This window comes from Meleagris gallopavo, chromosome 11, assembly GCF_905368555.1.
Source record: "Meleagris gallopavo chromosome 11, MGAL_WU_HG_1.1, whole genome shotgun sequence".
NCBI lineage: Eukaryota > Metazoa > Chordata > Aves > Galliformes > Phasianidae > Meleagris > Meleagris gallopavo.
Genome location: NC_139414.1, coordinates 13,896,167 through 13,919,265, shown reverse-complemented (window position 1 = coordinate 13,919,265; position 23,099 = coordinate 13,896,167). Strand labels below are relative to the sequence as shown.

Genomic DNA, 23,099 nt, shown 5'->3' with positions numbered 1-23,099 from the left:
GAGATCCTTACGGGCTGAACCCAATGATATCAGGCACTTTTTTTTTTTTTTTTTTGGTCATATTCCTGGTAAACTTTTATTTTTAATTGGCCTCAGAAAAACAAAGGGAAAAAGTCTCTGAAACGAGAGATTTGGAAAAATGAGTAGCAGATTTTTGTATTATCTTTAACAGTGGCAGGGAGAAGGCAGCAGAGGGAGGTCGACGTGTCTTGGGCAGGAGTTGATGGGAGCATCTTATCTGCAGGAGCGCTCTGCGTGCTTCCCAAGGCAGTGCTGGCCAAAGCATGCTGCTCTATCACCTGACTCCACAGTGGCATGTGCAAAACAAACTTGTGGGGTCAGTGTCATGGCTTGTGTGCCCTTCCAGCAGCCATGCTGGGACTGAGGGTCCTATGGCCAGTAGTTGTAATAAAATTGAGCGCTTGCAGGATGGAGAACCTCATGCATTCATATCTTGTGCTTTTAAAATATTTTTTAGGTTTATTTATTTTTTTACCCCAGAAAGTTGCACTTCTGTGGTCAGCTAGTTTGTATCCTTCCAAATGGGGTATATGGGAAGTGCTATTGCACTGGGAGAGAGGTCTGTGTCTGGGATAGTCTTCTTGGCCCTGCCAAGCAACACCATAAATCACTGTGTGTTTAGTGGTAAGGTTAAGATGATCAAATCTCTTCCAGTTTTGCAGTTGCATCATTAAAACTAATGAGGGGAGAAAATGTTTCAGAAATTCTGGCTTAATTCCTGGCTCTGAAGAGGCATACGGAAGCTGTTGCATGTGTAGAAGAGAACAGATACCTATGGTGACTCATCCAGCCACCAGTCTGTGCCTTTTCTATGCTTTTGTCTACTTTTTGACCCCAAGGCACATCTAGGTTGTGCAGAGAGATCTGCTCATCCCTCTGTGGGATTAGCTTCTGGTAGCAGGTTAACCTGCAGACTGGTGCAGTTTGATAAAGACTGCAAACATGCCCCCAAATCAGAATCCTGGGCAGTCAGGTGATGGTTTGGGACAGCTATGGTTGTGCTGCTGTTGGTACTGACTTTGCTCAAGCACATGTGTGGGAGTCTGGCTCGGCCTATGGGTTGCATTGCAAGCGCGTTCCAGGAGAGAATTGCTAAAGTTTCCTGCGATGGGGCTGACTTCAGCATCTTATCCTGGAAATAATCAGTAGGAGAGAAAGGAGAAAAAAGCAACCTTGCAGCTGTACAGAATTAATAGCATAGGAGTAACATTTACTGCTGTCAGGGAAAAGTGAGATAAGGAACAATATTAATTGTAACTGCTCTCAAGCAGATCGTAGAAGTTGCTACTTTGCTGTCTTGTCACGAAGAAGAAAGACTTTCTTCCTTAAAAGTTCAGTAATTGAAGAGTTTCCTTTGCTATTTTTGGGAGTGCCAGTAAGCGTTATTTCCTGGAAATTTTCCCCCAACTCTATAAATACCACCAGGGGCTTACAACGGTGACTAGTTTGGGAAGTCAACACCATGCACTTCCTCAACACAGCCAAGCAGCCCTGTAGGCGGAGAGCTCAACTTCTGCAAAATGATTAATTCTCTATTGGCTTTTAGAACTGCTGTGCAATTAAACTCCTTGAAAACTGGCTCCCTATTACTTAGGCTCACCCTTATGTCTTGTCAGAGGTGAAAGGTGGAGACCTGGTGGAGGATGAAGCGCAGTGTAGACCTCGAAACTCATGGTAAATGGTGCTTCATCTCAGTAATGGGCTCATCAAATGGCCTCAGGTGGCAAACAGATAAAATGTTCCTGATAACCACCCTTCACTGTCCTGGGACTGAGATTCTCATAGATCTTGATTTTGTAATTGAGTCCTTGCGCTTTTTGACACCACTGTTTGCACTGATTTTTCCTGCTCCATTTGGGCACAAACCAAGCCACTTTGTAATTCCTTGTGTGGTGCCCAAGGGAAAGAAGGGCCTGAATTCATTCTGCAAGTGTAGAAGGAAAATTGCATTGGGAGCTCAGGTTTGACACAGCTGTCTTACATAAAAATGAATTTATACAGACGAGGGAACACATGAAAAAAGCATGACCCAGGTAAAATCACAGCTGGCCTGCGTCTCCTCCACTGTCAACATGGATGTGAGACCACACAGTCGTAACAGGTAATGTATGAGGTGTTACAGTATGTTTGTCTCCTGCTTAATCCATTCAATGAGGCTCCTTATTCTTATGCTTTAAGTTTGGATTAAATTCATTTGATCCCATTTTCCCTGCCAACAGTGGTCCTGCAGAATGTAAGCCTGTAATCCTCCTCTACAGCAGAAAAGGCTGTTGGATTTGTAATGTGGGAATGCTTGACTGACTTCTCCTAGCACATCAGCACTCAGCCTCCATTTGTAGGAGCAAGACATGTCCCTGGGTAGGGGGAAATGACTGCACAGCAGCAGGAGGTTGGAGTGGTGGGTCTCCAGCCATTGTATCTCTAAGTTTTGTTGTGTTGCTCACTCCCCTCATTAGGGACAAAAGTCTTTTAGAGGAAAAAACGATTGGTTTGGCTGAGCCTGAAAACTCCGATATTTAAAATACTTCTCCTGGCCTGTAAACTGCCCTTGTTGGCCAGACAGAGAATGCTTCAAACTTAGCAGCTGACCCAAGGCGAGAGCTCTGATGCAAGATTACAGCTGAGCTCTCCTTCCCTACTATCACTGTCGGGCTTCTTAAATAACTGCTGAACCATTGCACTTCCCCTTTGTCTATTTGGTGCTTTCCTGATGCGTTCCTGGGACAAATTAATGGTGGGTCCATTTTCCTTATTATTCCTCAGATGGGAAGACTATAATCTTCTCACTTCTTATGTGATGATAGTGCTTACTCTCAAGCTTGGCTGTGCCTCTTGCATGTGTCTAAAAGTGCTCTTGCTAATTATCCTTTTTGCCCCATCAGGAATGTGTTGTGTGACTGCGGTGGGGAAATAAATAAAAGAGAAAAATGTATAGCAGCACGATGACTATTTTGAGAGATGAGCTTTCGGCTGTCACTTTGATTTTCCCCAGAGATATGGCATGTCCAGCACCTCCTGTAAGTTGACTGACCGACATGGCATGGCATGGGTCTCCAGAGCAAGAATATTCCATTTTAAGAACCAGTCAGATAAGGCACGGACTAGCGTTAGGTTATACACCGCCAACTATTTGGAAGCTAAAGTGCTATGAATTCCACCTGTGAAACTGGAGGCGGAGGGAACACAAGTTAGAAAACCAAGGCCTAAATGTCAGGGCCTAAAGGTCACATTTTGGCAGTCGAAAGCTCAGTTGTCACCACAAACATGGGTCTTCTGGAAGGGAATTGTGACGCTCCATTTATTTAATGCCTGTGTACCTGCCCTAGTATGCTCAGTTCACACTGCATCCAGAGATGTTTTGCTACCAAATTTGTCCAGCAAAGTGGCTCCGATCTTAGCTATCAAAGTCCCCCTTTCTCATTTATTTTTCTCCTCCTTTCTTGCTGTGCGCGGTGATGAAGGTTCCAGGAACTCGATCTGTCGCTGGGATGGAGCTTTCTCTTATAGCAGTTTTGGCTTTGTCATGCCCAGAGCATTGAAAGCTCCTTGAGAGGAGCCATAAAACTCATGAGGCATCAGAGACAGCAGAAAGATGCTTCTCATATAAATAAGCATTTAATTGCAAAACCTTTTGGCTACTTAGAAAAATGATTAGTCAATTCTATTGGAAGGCAGAGAATGTGTATTTGTGGGGATGAGGGAAGGTTTGATCTCCTCAAATTTCCTACCTTTTTGTTTTCTTCTCTAATGCAAATCGTAAACGATTAAAATGGAAGTGTGTTTTAAATAGGTTTCTGAAGAGATCTTGGAGCATTCTGTGCTTTCCCTGTGTTAATTATTTTATACAGAATAATTGCTGTTTGCAAATGGCTGATAAATAGCAAAGCATTTCTTTGTGAGCCCCAAAATTTTAGCACAGGATTTGAGAAACCAGTCTTGTGTTTATTATCTCTTGCTCAGCAATGCCGCAGGTGACGTTTCACTCAGGCACTTGTGCAGCCCAGTTACTGCAAAGTTTGGTCAGCAATGGCTCCTCCGAGTGGTTTTCTATAAATGCAGCTGTCTGGATCTTGCAAGTAAGTTTGTTATTTATGCACAAAGACTAACTGTAGCCAGATCCTTCTTGTCAGGGTTGGCCCAGTAGAGTGAAAAAAGGTACTGCCTGCAAGGGAAAAACACTTTCAGCTTTAGCCAGTTCCAGTTCTTATTGGGGTTAATCTGCACTGGGACACAGATGTACTTCAGCTGTGGGCTTATCTCAGTGGGGGAAAAATTGTTTCAGAGCTGGCAAGTGGAGACTAGTGGCTAGTGATGTCTCAGTTGAAGCTGTGTGTTTGTAGCTCTTGTGTGAGTGAGCAACTGGAGTAAAGCTCTGAGCACTTATCATCAGGCTGTCCTAGTGACTCAGATGAGAATCAGGTATCACAGTTTTGCCTCCTCCTCATTACTTGTGAGCCACTGGAGTTAAGGAGACATCTTTAGCACCAGTGTGTTCACAGAATCATTAAGGTGGGAAAAGCCTCTAAGATCATCCAGTCCTACTGTCCACCTAACACCAACATGGCCCTCTAACCCGTGTTCCTTAGTACCACATCTCCACAGTTCCTGAACTCCTCCAGGGATGGTGGCTCCACCACATCCCAGGGCAGCCTGTGCCACTGCACCACCACACCTTCTGAGAATAAATTTCTCCGAATATCCAACCTGCTCCTCACTGAGCTTCTCAGATCTTGCAAGCAGTAGTAATTACGATATACATCAGCTAATGTATTTACATCAGCCAGATGGAATATACTTGATGCTGGGGCTTTAGGTTGTTGCATTTGGCCCATTGGTGAGACCTGATCTGTATCCCATCAGTTTGACACGTTCTTCATCAACAGTGGGACTTGATGAACCATACACATCTTCTCAGGCTTCATTGCCGTGCTGCCTGCTGACGATTGTGTTGTCAGTGTCCCCGAGAAGCTCTAAGTAAACAACCCTGTCTGGGATCAACAGATCATCTTTGTGGCATTTCTCGTCATCTAAACAGTAATTCATTAAACATTTAACAATTTTTTTGCTGTGTAGATGAAAAAAAAGAGAGTTGGCACCTTCTTTTAAAGATTGTCTTTTTTATTGTTTAGTGGTTTTTGTTTTCTTCTGGAGTTTTTTTTTTTTTTTTTTTTTTTTTTTTTAAGGAAATCAAGTTGATAAACTGAAAGAAAACCATGTTATTACAAAAGCTTGAGTGCTTCTGAGAATGTTTAAAACAAGGATGACTAGAAATGACCTTTCCATCCTGGAGCGAACTTTGAGTGTGTTCTCCCTTTGGCATTTCTAATGATAGACTTTCCATCTGGTCTTTGCTTAAAAGCTAAGATGCAGCTTGAGTTTTTTCGCATTAAAACTGTGCATACTCTAAAATTAATCCTCTTGATCATTTCACTTCAGGGAGAAAATGCAGAAAGACTGGGAATATTTGCTTATTTTTAGCAACTCCATTCAGGCCTTCTAGCAGCAGATTCCTATTGTCTGAAATGAAGTCATTTTTGTTTTGGGGGAGCCCTGGATTCTCCTCTGCTTGGATTTGGAGTGATTATTCCTCTTATAGGAGAATTTAAGAGAAATTGCAGAGATGGCTGGTAACCTGCTGGGGTGCATGGAGTAGTTAAGTGGCAGGGATTTGTGGTCCTGTTATCACCTCTGGTAATGCTGTCATTTCTAGCAGCAGATTCCTGGGTCCCAATCTCTCCTTCCTGAAGGTTAAGACAATTGTTGTTGCTCTGGATGTTCTCCCTTCCTCCTTCTTTCTCCCAGCTTTTACTGCTGAGCATGACACTGTAAGGAATGGGACATCCCTTTGGTCAGTCTGGGTCAGTGTCCTGGCTGTGTCTCTTCCAGCTCATCATGCATCCCCAGCTCCTCTCTGGCAGGGCAGCATGAGAATCATAGTATTATTAAGGTTGGAAAAGACCGCTAAGATCATCTACTTCAGTCATAACCCATCACCACCATGCCCATTAGCTCATGTCCCTCAAGAGGCAGAAAGGCTTCTGGCTCTGTGCAAGCACCGCTCTGCAACAGCTGAAACATTGCTGTCTTATCAGTAGTATTCTCATCAAAAATCCAAAGCATGACATCATATAAGCTGGCATGGAGAAAATTAACTCTATTCCAGTCCAAACCACGACGCCCATACTGATTCTCCACAGCTGAATGTACAAGAGTGAAATCCCAGTAAATGAATGCTTTGGGGAAGAACTGGGGATCTCCAGGGATGAACCAGTGCAGCCATTCAGCCTCATTTCAGCAAAGGCTTTGGGGAAAGTACGTAAACTGATCGTTTTGCCTAGCAAAGCATTTCAACAAGCGCCCAATTTGATACACGCTTTGTAAGGCCCCATGGGATATCCCATTTAAGCCTGCAATTGAACCTATGTGCGTAACTGAGTCTGTGCTGCATGTTAGCACGTGCAAGTGGAACATTTCTCTGAGTCACGTGTAGGACTTCAGACACCACATTTGTTCTTTTCATGCTCTGTAACTGGTTATTACTAAATGTGTTCTCTTCTTCTTTTTTTTTTCTTTTTTCTTTTTTTTTTTTCCCTCCTTCACCCTTCTATTCAACAAAGTTCCTCAAAAATACATGTAAGTGGGAGATTTCTGGTGAGACATCCATTCCTCAAGTGTTGTTCCGGTGGGAACAGAACAGCAGAAAGGAAGCCTATTAGCAAAGAGACTTTCCTACCAGGATTTTATAAGGAGTGTGTGCAGAAAGCATGTTTTGTGAGATTCTGGAGGAGCAGAGGTTGTTTGGGGATCTTGGCAGAGAGATGCTGTGCTGAGGGGTTTGGTGTTTTGCTGCAGGTACTTTGGTGACCAGAACTATTAAAACAATTGGAGGGAGAAAGGATGTTGCAAATAATGGAAGAGAACAATTCTGGCACACGTAGCTTCCTCTTCTTAAAGCTGCTTTCCCCTTGAGGCAATATATCTTGCATCTTATGGGAAGGAAATCTTACAGTATAAAAGGAAGTCTGAACTGTTTACTCACGATTTTTGAAGGCTAGAAGTGTATTTCTTTTATGAAGAGATAATATAGGTCCTGTTCCCGTATTTTAGGGAAGCTTTTTGTTTAAGAAGAATCTCCAGAAATAGAACTATGGGGATAGTTTCTTTAACATAATATTTGCATGTGACTTATGTTAATATTTCTGGAAGCCTGGAGGATGTAGACTCAGCAAAGTGGAGGTGTTCAGAGGGCAAAACAACCCGAGTCGGTGCCGTTAGCACGTACTGCTTGGCACACAGGGCACTGGAGGACAGCTATGAGTTCATAGGGATGTCTTATTGCACGGAACTGTCTTATAATACCCTCTGTGTCGTGCTGAAATGCAGGGTCTGTACAGAAGTTTGCAGCCTTTTCTCCCTTCTTCAGTGCTCTTCTGTCTTCCCATTCTCCTCAATTGAAATATAGGCATGGAGAGAAAAAGCGGTGGTGATTTTCTGGGATTAGCACAAATGGTGAAGTGCAGATAGCTGCAGTGGGCATATCTGAGGAGGGATATTTTGTGCAAACCCCAGAGGAAAAGCAGCAAGCAAAAAAAAGGGGAAAAAAAGAAGCTGCACGAATGCAACTGACTGCGTCACCCAGAATCCTTCAGAAGAATTTCTGCATTTTCTGCAGAGTACATAATTGAAGGAGAATTTTTGATAAAGACTAAATTGTGTACGGGCATGAAAAATTCAGCAGGGAATTTAAGCCATTTCCAAACCACATGAAACATTAAACATTTCACTCAAGAATAGCTTGAAGATGGCATGCATCATCCCAAGCTTTCAGCAGTCATCTGATTTTTTCTCTCGCAACTGTTAAATATATAGTAAAGGGGAGCCAAACTAGATTTCATCTTCTTTCTCTTGATAAGTGCAGAACTATTGCTTTGGAAAAATTTGCTGGCTGGCCTCACGCACACCTTAGTTTTCCCATCTTGGCCAGGTGATCTTAGCTGCAACGTTTCCAAAAGCTCGGGTAGATATCAATGCTGAGATCGCAGCTTGCTGTTCTGTGCTGGTGCTCACATCCAGCCTTGGGCTCTCATCTGATGGCTCTCAAAGCAGCCATCTAAATCCACCGGAATTAAAGATTTTAATCAAGAGAGATGCTAATCACCATGACATGACATGATATATATGTGACCTGATAAGGGTTAGGAGTAAATCCATCAGTTTCTTGAAAACAGAGAGCACAGTTTCTTACATGATCTTCAACAGCCACTTCTAAACTTTGTCTAGATGCAGTATTGCATTTTAAAGCTTTGTTATGTCAGTGTTTCCAAATTCAAAATACGTCCGTTCTGTAGATTAATATTGGCTGATTTCAGATCATTCTTACGTGTGTTTTTGATTACTTCACGTTTTTTTTACAGATCCAGTACCTAAATGTTCTGTTTTCTCATTAAATAAGGTATTCTTCACTTCGGTGTCTTTCATCAAAGAAATCCAACTATGGTTATTTAATTCCTCTAGGACAGAGCTTTTGAAAGAACTACATGAAACTGTAAAGCAGTCACTTTAGATGACTTTTCTCTTGCTCCCTGAGCACACATTCAAACAGTATATCCATTTTAATTGTTTTCTTAGAGGTTACTAATTGTGGAGTGGGGATTTGGAATGAAGATCAGTCATCAGTCTGAAAAAGAATGGATTTGTGCTTTCCTGCAGTAAGATTGGGAGAGAAAGAAAATCGTGAGAAATTCTTAACCTAACTCAATTTAATTCTTTGTCCAGAATTGTCCAAGTTGCAGCTTTGAGGGAAAACTGAACCTCAGAGTGGTCCAGCCTTGAAGCTCAAGCAGTATGTTACTACAGCTTATCTTTTTTTTTTTCTTTTTTTTTTTTTCCCCCCACAACATTTTCTACAAGAATACAATCTCTGGCCTTTCCAAGAAAACCACAATCTGTGCAGAAGATTTTAATTTTCTTCCACATTTTTCCCTTTAACGACATCCACAAATATTTCAGTAATTCATTTTCTGTAGCCTTGGTTATAGATAAAAGTTTTAACTCAAGCTGAAATTAATCTCACCCAGGTTTCTCTCCACCAGATAATTGACCCTGCTTTTGGTGTGGTGTGTTGCACTGCACGGGCCCCTTTTTGGTTTCTGCTGTTTCTCTGGGCTGCTGCCAGACCCTAGGACTTGTTGTCTGGAAGGGAGGCACCTTATGCTCAGCACAGTCACAGCAGAACCGCTTGTGGAATTGACTGCTTTCTCAGAATGGTCAGAAGTTCAAATAACTACAATATCATGATCATCTTTGTAGGCAGTGTAAGATGAGAGATGTGTTTTCCCCAGAACCAATACAGGTACTTACAAAGAGTAGAGTGGGTTAAGGGGGCACTTGGATTTTGTGGGCTATAGAAAGCATAAACATAATTACTTGAAAAGTCAGCTTAGCAAGTTGTTTCCTAACTAGGGGTCTCTGTGCTGCCAGGAGGCCAATGTAAGGGAAGATCAGTTAATTTGCTGAATTATGCAAAAGTTGTAAATTTTAAAGCATTTCTGCTTAGAATATGATGATAACTGCACATATAAATGTGTATAAGAACTTTGAGGTATTGGTTAATGTTCATTGGTCAGGAAAGCTTGTGGATCAGTCCTTTAGGGTGAAATTCACCTCAAAGAAGAGAGCCTGTATCATATTTTCCTTTCTGCTTTCAGTGCTATTCAAAAGCACTATAGAGAAGATGTAAAGCATCTCTTGATACCTCCTTTTTTTTTTTTTTTTTTTTTTGGTCATAATCCCATTTCTCTTCTGTGATCTTGCTAGATGTGTGATGTTTACAGCACATAGGAGCAAAAGGAACCAAACTTCATCCACTAAGACCACTGCCACTATATGTAAATATATATGTGAATCTGTATGTATTTATATAGAAATACAAATCTATATTTAGATACAGATATTTTGAGCATTATTCACTTGGAAAGAAGAAAATAGAAAAGAAGTTAGTCCAACATTTGATTTTATCTTGAGTAATCTTCAAGGATTAAGGGTGTAATTTTATATTCAAGCATTATAGTTGGTGAACGAGAAAGAAAACTGCAGCATGAAGAAAATCTAGATAGCTTTTCTGCTTCCCAATAGCACTGACTAGTTGCAACAGAAGAAAGCAAGCAAGCCCATGCTGTTCATATTGCTGGAAACAGTGACATATCTGCTAAAGACACGTGTTCTGCTTTAGCCTGGAAGTGTGGATGTTTCTAAGAGCTACATATGGAGGGGAGGAACTGCAGAAACCAGTTTGGAAATCAGCTTACGTTTTCTTGTCCAGTTAATCTATGAGAGCTGTATGTGCATTTTTCCACTGGGTGGTTCTGTTCCAGTCTACCCAGGCAGCCAGCAGACTGAGAAGAGGATGCCTTGCAGGAAGGTGGACCCTACCATGGAACAAGATGCTCCAGCTGCAGCAAGGGTTTTGTTGTCTCTCTCCATTGCATGCTGGGCTGGCAGGATGGATCCAGCTCTTCCAGATATTGTGCAGCATGGGCCACTGCTGGCTTTGACATTCAAGCCAAGGCAGCAGCACATCGTGTTTCCTCTGACTGTTTAGATTTCAATTTACCCTCAAAGCGGGAAAACAACAAACAACAAAACAAAAGCAATTAGAAGCAAAGATAAGTCTGAGATTGCTTAAAAACTGTTAGCTGTAGCTTCCGAAGCTGGAGAAAGTCCTTTGGCAGTCAGGAGCTCTGGGAGGTCATTTTTCTGATCTGTGCGGTGTTTTGTATGTCATCACTTGACACAGGGAGGGCTTGGTTGGTGACAAGAAAGGGTGCTGTTCCTCATCTTCCTCGGCTGCTTCTGGGAGAAAGCCATGATGACCTATGGTGCTTTGTGACGAAAACCAAAATTTGTTTTAGTTGTGCTGTGCCACAAGAGCCAGAGAGAAAGTGATCTATATCCAGTGACGCAACTCATTTATAGGACTCCTTCACAACAGCCTCCTTTAGTAAATAAATGCCACTGTCAACTCTCGTCAGGAGCTCTTAGCGATGGACAAATGAGTTTAACACCATAATCTAATAAACAAACAGATAACCATTTTCGGTTTTGTTCTGAGTAGTAGCACGCTTCTCTTGCTGAGCTGCTTCATGGAGCTTTCGTTCTTTGGAAGCAGAGGATGTGTGTAGGAATGCAGTGTGATTCTCTTCTGAGGACGGGGTTTGCTCTTCTGACTTAGATGTCCTGATTTCCAGCATATTTCCAGTTGTTTGTGTTGAAATCTTTCCATCTCAGCAGGCTGTTTTCTGTCATTTTTAAAAATCATTTGGAACTATTTTTGCCCCTGTTTATTTGACCTGAGCAGCTGCAGCTCAAAGTGGGGTCTCATCATACTAATTGCTGCAGAGACCAAGTCAAGCTCTCTGTTTCCAAATGCACTAGGTGGAGGGAAGGCAGAGGAAGGCTATGCATGCTCATGGTATGGTGGGGTTGATGTGTCTAAAATCCTGAATCTGTAGCAAAGTGTGGTGCTTAATCCTTCTCAATTAGTCCTATGGCTATACTTCTTCCCTCTATTCTAGCTTAGATTTTAATTAGCATTTTCATGGAATCATAGAATTGCTAAGGTTGGAAACACCACTAAGATCAAGTCCAACCTCGGCCTATCCCCATCATGCCCACTAACTGTATCTCTCAGTGCCACATCTCTGAGGTTCTTCATCTCCAGGGGCAGTGGAGATGCCCTCCCTGGGCAGTCTGTGTCAGTGCCTCACCACTCTTGGAGAAGAATTTTTTCCTAATATCCAGCCTGGTATCAGTCCAAAATTGAGCACAGTACTCCAGGTGCCATGGGCTGTTTCTTGCAGTGACTCGGTAAGCTTTAGCAAAGGATGGGTCTGTTTTCCTTGGAGCTGGTCTCTAATGTTAGCAGACCTCCACACAGATAGCAGTGTGTCAGGGATATCTGCTGGGTGTTAATGACGTCTGAGTGGGAGCAGAATGGCTTCATTTGCATGGGGTTTGGAAGGCGTGGGGTTGAGGTGAGCAAAATCTCTCTATTGTGGAGCGGTTGGCATGAGACATTAGTTAAAATGCTTCATCATCACCACAATCATCCAGAAAAAATAAGTAGAAGAACCAAAATGCAACCTTGTATAGATGTTAGATGTTACCAATACTTACTGCTGCATGCTGTAAGGTCACTGTGTGTAGGATGTGGATGGAGGAATGCTAACTAGCTTTTTCCCAACTCCATGGGCACTGGGAGCATAGAAGCTGTGGGACATCACTCGCCTTTTGCTGGGCAGGGTTCATGGACAAGCCAAGGAAAAAGCACAACCACATCAAATAAGTGATGTTTTCACAATGGGCATCCAGCGTGGCGAAGCGGCTGAGTTTTTGCATAAGTTGGGGAACTGAGCCCTCGTTTCCTATTTGTGAACTAATTACTGCCTTTGTGGGTATTTGCGAGGGAGGTCAATGAGTTCTAACGTGAACCAGAGAAGGGGGGGGATTTTCCCCATCGGTGACCTGAGCAGGGATGAAAGGGCAACATGCAAACACTAAAAACAGCACCTGAGCACCTGTTTGTGCTAAATGATGTTGCTTGATAAAAGCTGAATGGTTTGAAGGTTTGCTGTAGCATACCAGTTCCATTTCTTGTAGTGGCCATGTTAAGCTGAAACCTTCCAGGCAATGCCCAGGGCTCCAACTCCGGTCCCATTGGAGAACGTGATGCTGATAAAACCTAGTTACCTCTGAGAGGTAGAAAAAACAGCTTTGGAGCTGCTGTCCCCACTCAGATCCAAACGTCAGTATGGCGGTGTTTGGATCTCCACGCTGGCACTTGTCCATGCGCTCCTCTGTCCCCACCTGCAAGCTCTAGTGACTTTTTCTGGCTCCAGTGCGGCTGGAAGAAATCCAGAGCGATTCCAGCAGAGCTATTTTGGGTTTGAGTTCATAGGAGGAATTGTACCTGGAGGTTTTGAGTTAATCGCACGGTCATTTTTCCTCTGTATATTTAAACACAGAAGTTAATTAACATTCGAAAGTTTCACAGGCTGCTCCTTTTCATTATCTCAGCAAGCTGTAGTAAAGGGCTGCGTGACAGGAGGCTGATAGCCGCACTGAAGTGGTGCAGATGAGAGGAATGCCAGGGTTTTTTGGTTCTGGTTGGTTTGGTTCTGGTCATCCCAAGGGTTGGGCAGTTGGGTGATGGGATGGAGGTTGAGGTGAGCAACGTGAGCCGCTGCGGTACACATAGCTGACTGACTTACCATGTAGTAAACAAAATTAGCAGATGATTGTTGGTGTGTGTTTTTTTTGTTGTTGTTATTGTTTTTTTCTTTTTTTTTATTTAAAGAGAATATTTTAAGCAGGACTGCGATTCATAGTCCTGAACTGTAGGGGACTAATGTTCCTGTTCTCCAGCTGGGAGAAACGAATTCAACATCTTGTGTTGTAAACACTCACTCATTTTAACTGATTACACCTCCAATGTTCCTCAAATCACTAAAATTACTAATTGCTATTCCTTACACATCAGAGAGTGAATCCTGAATAATTAACCCCAAATAAAATTAGATGAATTGGCCCTTTTAATTAGAATCCCTGCTGCTGTTTGTTCTGAGCTTCCTTTTCTTACCGTTAAGAGACTTTTAGAATGATTAAAACTGTTTAAGACTTAAACAGCCAGTGACCTTTTAATACAATATAAATCCATAAAAGCAATATTTCAGCTTGCAGGTGGTGAAGTAAATTTTTAGTGCAACTACGTGACAGATTCAGCATTCGTTTTTTAATGCTGAGAGTAAGATTAGCTGGTGGGGGGTGTTTTTTTCTTCTTTTATTCTCCCCCTGCTTATTAATACAGCAGCTGATTAACAAAAGTAGTTCAAGTGATAGAGTTAGTGATGGGTAAAAAAGTGATAGTTTAAAACAGTGCTTTGGATTGGCTTTATTGTAAGGATGGCCCATGAATGTGGTGTGTGTACAGGTCAGTTGTGTAGCTGGTGTGTCATGGCTTGGTCTGCACTGACTTGGTATCAGTGACCACCCATGACATGATCTCACAAAGGACCTGCTGGCACAAAGCATCATTTTAATTGTGATAGGTGTTAAATAAAGGTGTTACAGGAAAATGGTCATTATGGGCAATGTAATGAGTGAGAGGATGCAGAGTTGGTTGCATGTTCATACCTGAGAGTCACCAGCCTACATTTAACTCTTGAGCAGTGTCCCTTTTGCAAGATGAAATTTTCAGGAGCGCTTTGGGAGGAGGTCAGTACGGTGCAGGATTTTACAGTGGTTGTTGTGGATGTGGGGAGGAATTCCAGGTGAGCTCAGTCAAAGGGATTTCAGCCCAGTGCTAGATGAATTAGGTTCTAAGTGTAAATGTTAATCATTTTACCATGGATCACCCACAAATTGCTACCGTTGGTTTTCTGCAGTAGAAGTTAAATACTTGACCAGGCAATGGAAAATGACTGTGTCTGCTCAGTGCTTTCCAGAAGGCAGTCTGTTTGGATCACAAGAGAAACACGTCAGTGGGGGCTGCTCCATCATTGTTTGTGCTCTGCTCACTGATTCCAGGAGAGAGCTTGGTTTTTCAGGTGATTCAAACCAATTCTGAACCGTCCTCAGAGTCAGCAATGATGATAAAGGGTTGTTTTCATTTGGAGGAAGAAAAATGAAAACCATCTGGGCAATCTTCTTCAGATGTCAGAGATCTGAGAGCACCAGTGTGAGCCCTGTTTTGTTGGTTGATAGATATCATTAAGTTATTGTTTCAGTAAAAAATATGATGTTTTGCTATTTCGTGTTTCCGAGGGTTTTCCCCCCAAACAGTCTCTTCTTACTGAACATGTGAGATCATCTTTGTGTCTAGAAGTTTCAGAGCTGCAAATCTCGATGTCTAAACAACTGTGTCAGTCAGTGGGGGAAGCAATTACTGTGCTGCAATATATTTGCTGACTTGCAGATGTGTCTCCCTGAAAACAAAGACTTAAGGCAACGATGTCTGATCGTGCACAAAACCCCGTGTGCTGAGGCACTGAGAGGTTTGCCTTTGAGTGAGAAAGGTGCTTGCTGCATTGGACAGGGTGTTTTTCTCAGCTGGCACAGGATACCCAGAAGGCATCAAGCAGACAGTGGTAAAAGTCTATGAGTTTCCGTACAGTCATGTGCTCACATAGTCTCTATTAAAGCTTTGAACAAATATTTAGTTCTATATTGTGATAGTGAAATTTTCCATGCAGACCAGCAGACTGCCCCCTGCCCAGGGATCCCACATGGTGGGTGCTGGAAGGGCTTGAGGATAGAAAACAGTGATTCTCTGTGGGGACACAGACTGTCGGGGGGGATCTTATCTCTCTCCAACACCCTGACAGGAGGTTGTGGTGAGGTGGGGGGTCAGCCTCTTCTCTCAGGTAACAGATAGAATGAGAGGGATTGGCCTCAAGTTGTGCCAGGGGAGGTTCAGGTTGGATGTTAGGGAAAATTTCTTCTGCGAAAGAGTGGTGGTGAACTGGCACATACTGCATAGGGAGGTGGTGGGGTCACTGACCCTGGAGGTGTACAAGAACCATGGAGATGTGGCACCGAGGGACGTGGGCAGTGGGCAGTATTGGTGGTAGGTAGACAGTTGACCTAGGTGATCCTTGAGGTCTTTTCCAACCTTAATGATTCTAGAATTCTGTAATACTACTGAGATGGAGCATGAGCTTTCTTTAAAATTTTTCCTCCTTTCCTTCCTGAAATGAAGACCTGTTTCTTCCACATGTCATCTAACACTGCACTGTTCAGGACCCAAGTTTTATGGTTTTTGGATGCTTCTTTCTCTGCCTGAGGGAGATTCACAGTGATGCCAATAACAATACAGTAACAGCTTTCCCTCTTCAGTTTGAGAGAAGTTTCTCTTTGAGTTCAATGAGTCCTATGGCTGCGTGTGGGAAAGAAGGGAGTTCAGTGGCAGGATAAATAACTGAAGCTGTGAGGGAGAAAAGTCCATCTGTTCACAGAGGACTAGGAAAAGGCCAAACATCTGCAAGGTCCCCCCAGTTCATCACGCATCTGCTTTCTACTCCCAAGCCTGAAACCTTCCCGGACGCCTTTTAGGGGAGCAGAGCCAGCCACAGGGCTGGGGTGCGGACAGCCAGCTGCCTCCTGCTCCAAGGGAAGAGTTGCCTTCCAAGCTCTGAAAAAGGGCTCTTCTCTTTGTTTCTGTCCTTTTGCTCTTTTTCTGAAAGATCTTGCCAATATTTTTTCCTCTGGGAGGAACAGCCCGTCCAAAGGGGCAAAATGGTATTTGTTTTGAATTTGTTACAGCAGTTGTTGTTTTCCCTCTCAGCCCTCTGTTTACGCACAAACCCTGTCCTTTACCCTATCTCATCCCCTTCGCCCCGTTCTCTACCGAGAGAGAATCTCTACCTATTTTGCTTTAGGATAATGAAGGCGCGTAGCTTGGCAGGGTTTGGCAGGAAGAGGAGTCTTTGGCTTTGGAGCTGGGGCTAACAGATGAAACATCATCTAAAGTGTCTTCTTGGGGAAGTGCACATCCGCTGGAGTTGAATTTGTTTGCAAAATCACATTGGTTTGCTGAAGGTTCATTTTCAAAGCAAAGGAAAAAAGTTTACTTGGCGTTCCAGCATCACAGCATTTTTAGCATGAAACACTGAAGATAATAATTTCAAAATATTTATTCCTTTGTTTTTATTCCGTATTGTATTTCATATGATTTGAAATAAAAGGCTGGATTAATTATAGAGCAAAAAGGAGATACTGCAGATGTCATTGTGCTTTTTTTTTTTGTAAATCGGTCTTGAACTCTATAATTTCACAAGCCAGTAGGTTTCATAGGGTTTTGTGTATTGGAGCAACATGGTTCTCTTAAATTAGTTTTCAATGTGTTGTTTTCAAACTGTCTTGTTGCATCTGTATTTAGGACAGTACTTTCTTAGGGATTCCAAAGTTTTTGGTGTGGGTTGTTGTTCTTGCCATGCTCACTTAAAACTGGGAAGAAATTGATTTCCTGGGAAATAAGATCCCTGAAAGTTCTAGAGGGGGTTGGTGCCTTTCACAGAGCTCATGCATTTGGGAGGTTTGAAATAGAACTGAAAAGCTTTCCAGGGCTGCAACCGGTCCTGCTTCCCATGGCAAAGAGCTGGAAGGTGCTGCTGGTGCCCATGCCCTGTGGAGCTCAGCCCCACGCATCCAACAACCCTTTTTGGCAGCCATATCCAGAGCAGGGGATTGACACTGCTGCTTGGTCACTGGGGATGGTGCTGGGGATCCGATGGGAGGCAGGAAAATGCTGCATCAGGATGTGGAGGGTCAACAGGGAGCCCGTGTTTCCTCACAGAAAGGGTTAAAATCCTCCAAAAGCCACAACACCAAGACACATGAAATACCACATTTTGATTCACTTACCTTAAACTCCTATTGCAAATGTGCACAGGACAACCTGCAGTAAACAGCTCTGCTTGCAACATAAAGCTTTATGAGAAGGAATAAAAATATACCGAAGTGGTCCAAATTAGGAGTAGCTGCCTCCCCAGGAGCCAAATCCAGTGCTAATGGCAAGCTCCCCGAATTTCATCTTTGGAAGGTGCTTTCAGAGCCTGCTGTCCTGCTGCCCATTCTGCTCTAAAGCTCTCTAGGAGAGGTCTTTCCTGGCTTCACAGTGTGCTGCTCTGTATTTGCATCTGCACTTTCAGAAGTTTAAGGCAAAACCAATTTATAGTGGAGGTATTTTATACATTGGTCCCACGTGAAAGGCCTCCTCGGAGTTGAAAGAGATGGGTGCTTCTGAGTTTGCAACTGGCCTACCACTTACTTGGCTGTTGTCACTGAGAAGAGCCTGTGAATTTCCCAGCAGTTTGTTATGTGAAGCTATGAGGTCCCTATAGGAAAGGGAAACGCAAAGAGCGTGGCTGCCTGCCAGCAGCGGAGATGCAGGAGACGAGCTGAAGAACTTCATTTTTAAGCTGGCGAAACACAAAGGTCTCTCAGGCTCCATGACAGAAAAGAGGACATTGACTCTCATGGCTCCAGCTGCTGTTAAACTAGTTGGAACTGTGCTTGGTTCTCCATGGCTAGCCCTCTGAGTGTCCTCTCCAGCAGGGAGTCCTTGCTTGCAGTCAGCATCTGGTAGTCTTAACGACCAAAAGTGCTGGTGTCATCTAGCAGAGGAGGGGAGTGAATTGGGTGGGATTCATTGCGGGATGGATCCCCTGAAGGACTCCACTGGATGTGGGGTATTCGTCAGTCCAAGTTCTTCAGCCACCTGCAGCAGCTTTAAATGAGATGCGAGCTTTGGTGTGTGGAGCTGCATGCTATTGCCTTCAGGCAGTGTGGCAAGTCACCCGTGGTTCTGCTGGGTTCTGAGAACCGCTAAGTAATCTGCGAACATTACTGAGCCATCATAGCCATCTCCTGCAACAGTGAGGGGTACAGCTGTAGGTAGTGGTCAAATGATGTGTTAACTGCCATAGAGGCAGAGCTGTGAGTATTGCACGAGCCACTTCACGGCCCAGGCACCATGGACCTGGTCCATCCCCCTTGCCCTTCTCTCTGTACCAGCTTTCCTTCTGGGCAGCAGAAGGATGTTCTGAAATGATGTGGGAAAATGCTGGTGCTCTGTGATAAGCCTAAGTTCTCTCGATTCTCTCTCCTAGGAGACTTTCTTCCTCCACCTCCGCCTCCTGTTGATGACCTCGGGAATATCACATCACAAGGTGCCTTTCCCCCACCACCCCCTCTGGATGACGTTGCTTTCAACGTGCAGGTAAGAAGACAAAAATTTTATTGGGAGTGCAGAACTGATTCAAAAGGGTTGTGGAAATAAACATATGGTAATAAAACAAGGTGGCAAAGTGCTGTGGTTTGAAACAACGTGTCAGGAACAACCAAGTTAGCATTATCAAGTTCTGTTTCCCAAGTAGGGAATATTTCCATTCAAAACTTACTGGGCTATTAAAGGATTTTTCCCATCCGGCTTGAATTAGAAAACTAATTGCATTCTGCCCTTGTGATAGTGGATGGGAGTGAAACCTTCCCAGAATGAATTGTTTTTTGGAAGGACCATCTCCTTCCACTGACTGTGGAGAGACTTTAGGGCAGTAATCTGATCCTAAAAGTGCTTTGTTTAGATGCCTAAAATTAAATGAAGCAAATAATCCCTGGCTCAGACTCCAGTGATGTCATTGGGACCCTGCTTTTGCTGGGTTGAATCTTCTAGATTGGCCTTGTGGATGAAAGCAAAACTTCTAAGATGTGATGGCATGTGCTGTGTGGATGGGAAGACTTGGACACCTCTGTGCGGACTTACAGGCTCAACTGGTGTGCTGGTCCTGCTGTGCTAGGTCAGGAAAGCCGTGTTCAGACCACAGAGACAGGTGGTCAAGGTGATCCAGGAGCAAGGAGTTGAGATCTTGTCACTGGTGACCAGAAGAGTTTAGTTTGTTAGCCGAGCAAAAAGAAGGCTGTGGCTGCCAACCTAAAATATGTCTGGGGAATGAATAGGGAGGAGATCTATTTCACTTCTTGATAGAGGTGAGCCTGACAGCAGGCAAGTGGGCAGACCCTGAACAGGGTCCAAGAGGCCAGACTTTGTTCCTGACACTGCAGAGTTGTTTCATCCACACTATGCCTCTGTAAAAAGAAAGCAAGAGCTTCCTGCGATCTCTTGCCTGTAGCAAAGTTCAGATGCTGCCGCAACTTCCAAGCATGTTCCTGCAATAGGTTCAGCATTGGAAGCATCCTTGGAGAAAGAAGGGGTTAAAGGCAATTATGTTCCCCACTGCCAGGAAGGGCTGTGACCATCGGGATGGGGAATGAAGCAATTCCCCAGCAAGTATTGCTGCGTCTCTATCTCTCCAAGAGGCCCTCAGGGAGCCAGGCACTGAGAAGAGGCCCTGCTTCCCCAGGGCCTGCCATAGCCTGGGGGGATTTTCAGAGAGAAAAACCTAGCCATGTTCATCAAGAGAGGCACGTGTCTTCTGATCTTTGTGCCTCATTCCTCAGGCCGAAGATGTGCCTGAGCTGCACGGGGCTTTCATTGGAACTGGCATGTTGGTAAAACCAGCAGCTGGGCTGACTCTGCCTGCTGAGCTCATGTAATTGCTATTTGTCACACTCTTTCTCTCTGACTTTGGGAAGCTGGAGCTGGAGCAGTGTTAGCAGCATTGAGTTTGGCAGGCATTTGGTTAGAGCTGGATTCTTGTGCAGGATGGCCTGGTCAGGGGGAAGCAGGGCCTGGAGCTGCATCCCCACATGCCGCCACTTCCCAGAGTACTCTGCAGAGCTAACACAGAGCCCCATCCTTCATCTGTGCTCACTCATGTTCTTTTTCCTTTTTCTTTTCTTTCAATCCTCAGTGAAAGAGGTTGGGAGCATAAGTCAGTGCAAATCGGGATCTCCTACTGCAGGATCAGATCCTTATCTTGTGGGAGCAGCCAAATGCAAGAAGGGATGCTGGGGAGTTGGGGAGGAAAAGGGCAAGTAATGGAAGCACAGAATCATTATGGTTGGAAAAAACCTCTAAGATCACCAAATCCAACCCATCCCCACCATGCTCACTGACCTCATCCCTCAGTGCCACATCTCCGTGGTTTTTGAACACTTCCAGGGACGGTGACTCCCCCACCTCCCTGGGCAGCCTGTGCCAGTGCATCACCACTCTTTCTGAGAAAAAATGTCTTCCTAATATCCAACCTGTGGAAACTGAGAGAGATGTCTGATGCCTGAGTGAGTACTGAACATGCCTGCAGAAGTTGCCCAGCTGATGGGGCAGGGTGAATGGTGGCCATGCTCGTTGGGCTTCCAGCCTTCAGATGCTCCCTCAGGACAGCTTAGCACAAAGGCAGCGCTCTCATGCATGTGTGCTGGACTGGGTTCCAACAAACTGAAGCTAGTTCTACTCTCTGCCATCAAACCCTATCATCTCTGGGCCCCAGTTTTCTCTCTGTTGAATGCATGTGCCGGAGCCTCTGATCCAATGGCTGGGAGCAGGAGTTTGCCCGCATGGCTCAATGTGAGTCCTTCAAACATGCTACAGAGCTGGAAATGTATCAGCCTTGCTACAACAGGACATCCTCTGGATGGCAGAAGATTTCATTCCGATGAGAGTATATGAAAAATGTACACTGTGGCTCCAGGTAAAACCTTTTACACTGTGTGTTGAGGGCAGCAGCAGATATATGGTCAGTTTATTATCATTTCATGCACTGCTGACTGACAGCTGAAAGCTGCACCGATAATTGCAGCTTAAGTTGTAGCTTGTGGAGCAGCAGTTAAAATAATAATGCGCAGTTTTCGTAGGGCTGTTTATCTCTGGATCTGCGTTTGGACGGTGGAGCTGGCTGCTTAGGATTGGATCCAAAAAGGTACTTTAGTATCTGACTTTCCCTCTAGTACCTGCACTGAGGTCTGAGCCACGAAATACTTTTGCAATAGATCTGGCCTTTTCCTGTAATTTCTGTTTGTTCCTCCAGATGCATCACATTCCGACTGGCAGCAGGGCTGGGGAGAAAAGAGGAAGGAAATTTCAACTCTTTTCCTATTAACTGTAATGCTTCAGGGAAAAAAAAAAAAAAAAAAGTTTAGTTTAAAAAGCAGCATGCTGTAGCTGGGGTCAGCTGTGTTGGGAAGTTCCCCTTCGGCCAAAGGCAGTGGTGATGGCAGGCGAGGTTCCGAGGGCGCGGCGATGGTGTGTTTGACAAATAAGGACATAGCAGAGAGGCTTTTGCCACGTTGGCTTGTGCTCAGTTTAAAAGAGGAAAAAAAAAAAATTCTGGACGGGAAGAAAAATGAAATCACTGTTTGTCAAAGGGAAATAGATAGATGTGGGAGGCAGGGAGATTTCTTTCTTCTTTTTGCCTTCTGCTCTCTAAAAAGGCACTCTGAGCAGGCTGGGGAGAGCACAGACGTGAGCAGCTCACACAAGCACCCAGCTCTGCTCACAGCGGGACCCTTGCTAAAAGCAGTGGCTCTTTGGGATGGGACCTGCACAGGGTGATGTGAACAGCTGGTCCCTACCCTGCCTTCCCCTGAAGACCTCAGGCTGAGCCCAGCAGTGCGGGCTGCAGCTCTCTGTGAGCCTCTGCTGGAACCCCCCGGCTGTCCTCACCCTCAGGTCCCACTTCTGGAGCAGCCACAACTTTTGCAGCTAATTACCCCCAGGTGCCGTGTGTGCAGCACAGATCTGATGTTCATTTGGGACCTTAGTTGAAACCCAAGTAGAGATTGTTCTCAGCTCAGAGATTGCATCTCCCCCGACAGCCCCTGCCCGTTATCAGCATGTGTTTTATTGATGGGCCACAAAGCCCTTCACAAAATAAGCACTGGTTTGTGCCTGATAAGAAAGCTGAAGCAGGGAAAGTGATGTGCCTGGGTAACCAGACTGACCAGCACGGGCTGAGAATAGTGCCTCGATCCTGTGTCCTGAGCAATTGTTGCCTGCCTCCCTAAGCAAGCGCTGCTGCTGCCTTTTTCGGGAAAACATTTTGGTGTTTTCAGTTTGGAGCATCTATTTTGAGAAGGTACTGGGGAAGGGAAGAGCATGGGGTGCTGCCTGGGATCTCCCATCTCCTGCTCTGCTGGGCTTTGCCTGCGGCGGGGCTCGCTCGAAATCGCCTTCCTTTGAACGCTTGGAGAAGCCAAAAAGACCAAAGAGAGCAGAAAGTGTGTTCAGCCTCCCTCTAGTGCTAGATTTTGTTAATCATCAGGTTTATGGGCCTGGGCTTAGGTGCTCGCTAGCAACAAGCATCCGTGCTGCTGACAGCTGCTGTGCTCCTGCAAGGAGCGGGCGCTCTCGGAGCCTCTGCAGATTGAGCCTCACTCTGTGTGCACAGCTTTCAGTTGCAGAGCCTGTGTCTGCAGGTTTCTGTGGCTCCTAAACTGATTTATTAAAATCCATGTGATAAGCAACTGCCTTTTATCTAAATTGAAGCCGTGTCCAACAGTATAAGTAAATTACCTGGTGATGTTAGCCCTCTTATTCAAACCTTGGCTTTTCAAGAATGCTTTTGATCTGTCTCCCTCCTCCTGCCGTCCTCGTGTGTTTGAGGCACAGCAATGGGCTGTGTTCT

The 23,099-nt window shown here is 44.5% G+C and overlaps 1 protein-coding gene across 13 annotated transcripts in view; it reads left to right on the top strand.

Annotated features, from left to right (window-relative positions):
* The window catches only part of LPP (LIM domain containing preferred translocation partner in lipoma), a 321,092-nt gene that overhangs the window by 120,027 nt on the left and 177,966 nt on the right, over positions 1-23,099 (top strand). For all 13 annotated transcript variants that reach the window (XM_085232828.1, XM_085232827.1, XM_085232817.1 and 10 more), the window contains one exon: positions 18,687-18,796. In XM_085232828.1, coding sequence (XP_085088954.1) covers positions 18,687-18,796 — 110 coding nt within the window. The remainder of the gene's footprint in view (positions 1-18,686; positions 18,797-23,099) is intronic.